At 39.9% G+C, this 7,855-nt stretch overlaps 2 protein-coding genes across 2 annotated transcripts; both read right to left on the bottom strand.

Annotated features, from left to right (window-relative positions):
- Positions 1-3,087: 3,087 nt before the first annotated feature.
- On the bottom strand, positions 3,088-3,492 carry LOC108847664 (uncharacterized). Its single transcript, XM_018620977.1, has one exon. The coding sequence runs from the start codon at positions 3,490-3,492 to the stop codon at positions 3,088-3,090; it is 405 nt and encodes a 134-aa protein (XP_018476479.1).
- Positions 3,493-4,688: 1,196 nt separating this feature from the next.
- Positions 4,689-7,604, bottom strand: LOC108861147 (probable protein phosphatase 2C 12). The gene is made up of 10 exons (XM_018635008.2): positions 7,441-7,604; positions 6,743-6,989; positions 6,496-6,667; positions 6,253-6,406; positions 6,118-6,181; positions 5,874-5,981; positions 5,650-5,775; positions 5,328-5,563; positions 5,053-5,255; positions 4,689-4,966 (listed from the first exon to the last, which is right to left on the bottom strand). Exons 2-10 carry the CDS (start codon positions 6,938-6,940, stop codon positions 4,941-4,943), a joined length of 1,287 nt encoding a protein of 428 aa, XP_018490510.1. The 5' UTR covers positions 6,941-6,989; positions 7,441-7,604; the 3' UTR covers positions 4,689-4,940.
- Positions 7,605-7,855: the final 251 nt, after the last annotated feature.

The raw sequence follows: 7,855 nt of genomic DNA, 5'->3' as shown, positions 1-7,855 counted from the left end.
TGCTGTTCTCGAGAACCTTTAGCATCCTTAGGTATTTCAATACCTTCTGGTACTTTCATGTATATGTCATTGTCCAGTGGTCCATAAAGGTATGCGGTTACTACATCCATTAACCGTAAATCAAGATTTTCTCTTATCGCCAGACTTATAAGGAATATGAATGTTGTTGCATCCACCACAGGAGAATAAGTCTCCTCATAATCGATTCCTGGTCTCTGTGAGAATCCTTGTGCAACAAGTCGGGCCTTATACCTCACGACTTTACCATTCTCATTTCTCTTTCTCACAAAGACCCATTTGTAACCCACTGGTTTTAGATTGTGTGGTGTTAGGAGTATTGATCCAAAAACACCTCTCTTCTTGAAAGAGTTTAACTCTACGTTTATGGCTTCTTTCCACTTAAGCCAATCTTTTCTTTGTATGCATTCATAAATAGACGTGGGTTCTAGATCCTCATCATTTTCAATGATCTCAAGTGCTACATGATATGCAAAAATATCATCCATGTCGACATGTTTTCTGTTCCATTGTTTTCCAGACATGACATAGTTTATAGAGATCTCTTCATTGTCAGGTGGTTCAGGACCCTGAGTTTTGGCGTCCCAAATCTCAATAGGCCCCTTAGCAATTGTGCCAATGTTCATGTCTGAGGATGCTGGTACGCCCGGCCCATGTCCGGACATTGGCTCGTCCATGTCTCGGTCCTTTTGGACGGACGGATCGACCACATCGACCAGCTCCTTCGCCCCCTCGCCCACGGTCTGTTTAGTAACTTTCTTACTTATGCGGGGGTTCTTATCTTTGGAACCAATTGGTCTACCACGTTTCAGACGTGTCTTAGACTCTGTAGCAACTTGATTTTGTCCCTTGTGGACATCAATTCTTATTGGTGCATTAGCAGCTGGTATATATGACTTGGTCATTCTATTTGGGTCTGCAAAGGAATCTGGCAATTTATTAGCTAGCTCTTGAAGATGTATAATCTTCTGAACTTCAAGATCACAGACTTGAGTTCGAGGATCTTGCCATGCTTGGGATGTATGATTCCATGTAATTTCTTTTACCCGCTTGCTATTATTTCCTCCCAATGTTGGATACTCAGATTCCACAAAATGGCAATCTGCATACATGGCCTTAAATAAATCACCCGTGGTTGGCTCGAGGTATTTTATAATTGAGGGAGAATCATATCCAACATATATTCTCATCCTTCTCTTAGCTCCCATCTTTGTTCTTTGTGGTGGAGCTATTGGGTAATAAACAGCACATCCAAAAGTCTTAAGATGGGAGATGTCTGGCTCTCGACCCATGAGGAGCTGGAATGGTGAATATCTATGCTCACTAGATGGTCTGATGCGTATTAATTCCGCAGCATGTAATACTGCATGTCCCCAAGCTGTGACTGGAAGATTACTTTTCATGAGTAAAGGTCTAGCAATCATCTGAATCCTTTTGATAAAGGACTCGGCTAGGCCGTTCTGCGTATGGACATGTGCCACGGAGTGTTCAACTGTCACCCCCATGGACATACAGTACTCATAAAAGGCTTGGGAAGTGAATTCACCAGCATTATCAAGACATATAGTCTTCAAAGGAAAGTCTGGAAAATGTGCTTTCAATCTGATGATTTGAGCAAGAAGTCTAGCTAAGGCTAGATTCCGTGTGGATAATAGACAGACATGGGACCATCTTGTGGACGCATCAATGAGTACCATGAAGTACCTAAACGTCCCACTTGGTGGGTGTATTGGTCCACAGATGTCACCTTGTATTCTTTCCAGAAAACCTATGGTTTCCTTTGTCAATTTGACTGGTGATGGTCGGACTTGGAGTTTTCCTTGTGCACAAGGTACACATGTATGGATTTTAGGAACAACTCGTCTACCTTTAAGGTTATGACCATTAGAATTTAGGATAAGTCTACGCATCATAGATGTTCCTGGATGCCCTAGCCGGTCGTGCCACAAAGCAAAGTTATCCTTGAACTCTTTGCTTATTGTTATAGCATTGGCTTCGACTGCCCTGATCTGAGCATGGTAAAGACCAGTGGATAAAGCTGGTATCATTTCCAAGACCTTCTTATGGTCTTGGTCGAGCTCAAAGATGTTTAAGAACTCTTTGGCTCCTTCTCCACTCGTTTGAATATGAAGACCATTCTTGCGAATGTCTTTAAAGCTCAACATGCTTCTTTTAGAGTTTGGAGAATACAATGCTTCATCTATTTCTAGATGTGTCCCATTTGGTAACAAGACATAAGCTTGGCCGTGGCCTTTGATTAGTGATGATACACCAGCTATTGTGCTCACATTGGCATCTTTCAATGTTAGGTTAACAAAGAATTTCTTATCTTTAAGAATCGTGTGGCTTGTTCCACTATCAACCACAAGTGTATCCATACTTGCTTTCATTCTAGACAATAAAATATAATCTGAATCATTCATATTATCATTATTCAGCATACTCAGTATGTCTGAAGTCTCAAATTCTATGAGGTCATCATTGTCATGATCAAAATCGTCCTCTTCATCCTTGTACACCATGTCTGCTTCCGGATTCTTGCCCTTAAGACTCTCCTGATAGAGGTCGACCAGATGCTTGGCTGTGCGGCAATTCTTTGCCCAATGATTCATCATTCCACATCTATGGCAAGGTGAGCTTGCAGGATTCTGTGGCTTTGAAGAAGTCCCATTGCCTCTGCCTTTACCTTGTCCATTATTGGACTGGATTGGACGGTCATAAGGGGTGTTACGCCCTTTGTTGTTGCCACCTTGTCCACGTCCTCGCCCATGACCTTTACGGCCACGTCCTCTTCCATATGAGGATCTGCGGCCCTTATGGTCATACCGGACATGGTTGGCTTCAGCACCATCATTAGGCTCATTTGAGGTATGATTTGCCTTAGGGACAAGCTTAGATCCAGGTGGTCTAAGCTCACTGTTCTTCAAGAGCAGCTCGTTGTTCTGTTCTGCAAGCAATAGACATGAGATGAGCTCACTATAGGTCTTAAAACCTTTCTGTCTGTATTGTTGCTGAAGCAACATATTGCTTGAGGACATTGTCTGGAAAGTCTTTTCCAACAACTGCTTATCAGTTACAGTCTCGCCCGCATAGCCTCAGTTTTGAGACTATTTTAAACATGGCTGAGTTGTACTCATTCACAGACTTAAAGTCTTGAATCCTGAGATGAATCCACTCATAGGTGGCACCCGGAAGAATCAAGGTCTTCTGGTGATCATATCTCATCTGAAGCTCTTTCCATAACTCGTATGGATCACTTACTGTGAGGTACTGAGCTTTTAAGCTCTCCTCAATGTGATGACGGATGAGCATGAGGGTCTTAGAGTTCTCTTTCTTAGTAGCTTTGTTCTGAGGAACGATACAATGCTCTAGGCCTTTGGCTCCAAGAGAAATCTCGACATCTAGTGCCCATTGTAGGTAATTGTCATCCCTCACAGTTAGAGGTGCAAAATCCAAATTTGCGATTTTGGCCATCTTAAAAAAGATCAGATTGTTTAGGTCTTTTAGAAAATTTTATTTTCTTATAATTCATCCATCAACTTGTTTTTAAAATAAGATGGATGAGAGCATGGTCTTGGTCGTACCTTGGGTACACTTCATTGACTCATGCGGCCTGTGGGCTAGTTGTACCGGAAGGTACACATCATCGACCAATACGGCCTGTGGTCTAGTCGTACCGGAAGGTACACATCATCGACCATGGTCTACTCGTACTGCTATGTACGTATCATTGACCTTATTGTCTAGCCATACTAAGTAGTATGGATCATTGACTAAAAATTCAAGAACTAACCACACAATGGTGTGGATCATTGATCAAAGAATGTGGAAACATTAGACTAATTTTGTTTTAGACATATAGCGTATCATCCTTTAATAAGGGGTATCACTTGTTGTCTTATACAAAATGAAAGTCATGTTATCACATGCTTAAAATTTTCTTAGAATTTAAAGTTTCTTTTAATCTGATTTTAACTTTTAAGGATTAGATTTAAAAAATTCAAATCAGATTTTAAGTTTTAGTTAAACATAGACTTATGTTTTGTTTAAACATATACCGTGTCATCCTTAAAAGGGGTATCGCTTGTTGTCTTATACAAAACTAAAGTTATGGAGGCTTTTAGGGTTTTGAGATCCGAAATTTTAGGGTTTAGGTTAGAATTTCGGATCTGATCAAATATGATCTAATAGAGTTTATAAGTTTTAGTAAAATCGATTTTAATATATAAGATTTTATAAAACCGATTTGATTTAATATTTTAAACAAGAACTAGATCAATTTAATCAAATCAGAAACCTTTTAAAAATCGGATTCAAACATAAAATTGAAACCGAAATAAAAACTTGAGCCGCAAGTAAAATTAGGGTTTTGAGATCTAACCTTTTACTTTGCCGATTTTTCTCCTTGGTTCCTTTCTTAGAAACCTTAATCAATCAACAAAGAAAGAATTCAAAGTATGATTAGTTTAAGATCTAAGGAACAATTGAATGTAAAAGATCTGAGAGAGAGAAGTGGTTGGCGGCTAGGGTTTATGATATCTCCGAGTTTGGTTGATCTTGGAGCAGAATCGTGCTGATAACGTGTTCTAATCCTAGTGTTCTTGCTTAAGAACTAATCGAACCAGAGAGAGAGAGAGAGAGAGAGAGAGAGAGAGAGAGAGATCGGATGCTTTTGTTTGTGAAAGAATGATATATATTATTCATAAGCAAACAAAGGCTCTCCTTATATAGGTTGGAATTGGCCGCCTATTACACAAATGAGAGCAATGTGGGACTTTCTTAACTTAAGTTAAGAAGTTGGCCACTTAACAATAAAAGGAGAAACAAGGTCCAATCCATTAACACCACTTTATATATACTCACAATACTGTTTTTGTTAGTTGCTTGACCAAATAAATTGCATGTTGTGTAATTGCTGTTGGCTAGTCGCTCTCACTACTATGTCTATCTGCAATATAATAATAGGTTAGTCCTATTAGCTTCCCCCAACAAATCTACACACAATATATCAGGAGGAGATGTAAAGTAAGGTACCTCCTGATGATCGTTTCCCTTCCATAGCGTCTTTCTTTTCTTGGCAACTTGCGCAAAGGAATGGACCATCCCAAGGACGAAGCTTTGGGCAATTAGCCGTTCCAGCATGGATCGAAACACCTTCTCCAGGTTTCACTTCTACTTGACACACAGCACACATGAACAACTTAAACATATTGCAGAGCGGGTACTTTGTGTCTAATCTGCAATAAGTCAACAACAAATGATCAATGATGAATCTTCTCAAATATGAAGCTATATTCGAAGAACCACACCTCTCCGAAAGCATAGCAGAGCCTTCTTCAAACAGTTCTTCAACTTCATCAGGTTCTAGATACTCTTTCTCAATATTAGAACATGAGCCCGAAGATTTTCTTTTGAACATGGACTTTATTATTCCTTTTCCTTGCTTTTTGGGAGGCGGTAAGGAAGCAGCTGGTTTTTCTGATGGTAATATATCAACGACAATACATGTTGTATCATCTCGAATACCTTTCTTCCCCACAGCTGCCTGTGTGAAGAAGCAATACAAAAACAATCAAGGCACTGCAAAGACAAGAATAAATCAAAAAAATATAAGCAACTCAGACATTATACTTTAACAATATGCTCGGCCGAAGCTTCAGGTGGCAAGCCCCGGCAACAATCAAGAGCCTCTTCTGCACTAATTGCATCCCACACACCATCACTTGAGATGACAAGTCGACCACCAGCAGAAGACAACTACATAACCAAATCAAGTGGATACATCTTTCAGATTGAATTCAAAAGTTCAGAGCCATAACCACAGAAGCCGAAAGTTGAAAGAGTTTTTTTTTAACCTTGACTTGCTTCACATAAGGAACTGGAACAATGTATTCGCCAACATCCAGATCTCCAATTGATCTTGAGAGACAGAGACCACCCGGCCAACATCGTAGAGGACCAATCTAAAACAAGTTAGATTTAGTTTTTTTGACAACACAAAGAAGTTAAATATATTACATTCTACAAAGCTAGCATAATTTGGCAGACATAACGGGCAAAGGAGACAGTGCCAAGCTCAAGCATTATCTAGAGAAGTACCTCAGTCCCACCACCAGTATTTAACCGACCAACTTCACCACCGCTTGCAGTGACGCGATCTCGCCTATTAAAAGAGCAAAAGATATTTAATACAATAAGCGTGGTCGGCAACGGAAGGAATAAAGGGTGACTTACTCTTCTTCGTTTATTTCAAGGCGATGATCAGCAGATAAATGATAGACACCACCTTCAGCAGGCTCAAGAATGCAACGAGAGTCACCTACAGATGCAACACTCACCACCCACCCTTCTACAATGACAAAAGTAACGGTAGTTCCAGAGGTTCTTGCTGACAAGAGAGAGAGAGGAAACAACAAAACGTCAAAACACTTACTTCACCAAAATCATATTATTCTGGGCAAGAAAAGGAGTTGATACCTCTTTCTTGGAAATCTTTATCAGTTTTGACAAAACCAGCAACCAAAGCCCTAGGAAGCGCGGCGACCCACTCATCTCTGTTGAGATCAGAGGGTATAGCAGCTAATACATTGTCAAGAAGGTTCTCCTTAGTGTAGATAGCAGCAGCAGAACCATTGTGTCCATCAAAAAGCTGCAAAAACATTTAATTTAAATCAGAGATATTATTAATACCAATAATATGGAGTTAGTTAGATCGAAGAGAAACCCCGAAAACAGAGAAGGTAGTAACGCCATCAGCGGTGAGTCTTTGGCACTCGGTTTTAACGAAAGTGAAGTCCTCTCCTTTCTTGCTCTGGTTAAACTGGCCGTGTACAAGGTCAGGATTGTCAATCTTTTCGTTAGCTGATTCACGCTTGAGCAAAACCGAAAGTGGAACTGCATGATGGTCTCCTTTTGTTGACATTGTTACCCCCCTAAGCTTCAAAATGATGCTAAAGCCTTCCTCTAGCTGCCTATTTAAAAAAAAAAAAAACTCTTAATTTCTAGTTACAGATTGATGAAGGATCTAATAATAATACATGGTTTCCAAGTTAGTCAAATTCAAAGTAGAGGTGTAACATATGATCCTTAAACCACAGTGACATCCCGATCCAGCATTGCTAGATCAAATTCACAAGGAAGAAATAAAGGATATAGGTGATGAAAGCATCTTCAAAGGATTTGAAAGCCGAAGAGAAAATCAATATTTTTGAATCGTAATGCGTCCCCTGAAACGAGCCTTAAACGGATGAATCCAGCAAAGAAAATGAATACGAATGTGAATAAAATCAAAGCGGAAGCAAATCATCCCAGGCAGATTGTGCATTGAAAGAACGAATCGGAACGATCACATCGTGCGAAGAAAAAACACAATGGAGAGAGAGAGAGAGAGAGAGAGAGAGAGAGAGAGAGAGAGAGCGTTACGATCTGGATTGAACGGATATGTAATAATCGTGGATTACGCGGTGAGAGAAGGCGATGATGCTTCTTCTTCTTCTTCTTCCTCGAATTGAAAATCACGGATCCCCACGCTCTCTTGACATTCCATGGAGGACGCAACGAAGAGAGAGAGAGTATGTCTCTTTAATTTAATTTAATTGTTTTCTAATTATTAGTACAGTATATTTTAAAAACATTGTTAATTCATTTTTAATACTATGTATTTTAAAATTAATTAAAATCTTCCTTCCTCCGCCGTTCTCTTTAGCTATGAACACCGTTATGTTTTTTATTCGGTGGAAATCAAAACGATGTCGTTTCCGGCTTCCCACGTGGTCGACCTGGCTTCGAAGCCCTCATTTCTCGGATTTGGAACACGAAAATTCAACCCACATTACGT

Source organism: Raphanus sativus, chromosome 1 (genome assembly GCF_000801105.2).
Source record: "Raphanus sativus cultivar WK10039 chromosome 1, ASM80110v3, whole genome shotgun sequence".
Classification (NCBI taxonomy): Eukaryota; Viridiplantae; Streptophyta; class Magnoliopsida; order Brassicales; family Brassicaceae; genus Raphanus; species Raphanus sativus.
This window is presented reverse-complemented; position numbering and strand designations above follow the sequence as displayed.

What these genes read in the sequence shown, in the direction of transcription:
- LOC108847664 (XM_018620977.1), bottom strand. Translation starts at nt 3,492, where the DNA reads ATGGCCAAAATCGCAAATTTGGATTTTGCACCTCTAACTGTGAGGGAT.
- LOC108861147 (XM_018635008.2), bottom strand. Translation starts at nt 6,940, where the DNA reads ATGTCAACAAAAGGAGACCATCATGCAGTTCCACTTTCGGTTTTGCTC. An exon ending in TAAAGATTTCCAAGAAAGAG is followed by an intron (nt 6,407 to 6,495) that starts GTATCAACTCCT and finishes CTCTCTTGTCAG; the next exon opens with CAAGAACCTCTGGAACTACC. An exon ending in ATACTGGTGGTGGGACTGAG is followed by an intron (nt 5,982 to 6,117) that starts GTACTTCTCTAG and finishes AACTTGTTTTAG; the next exon opens with ATTGGTCCTCTACGATGTTG.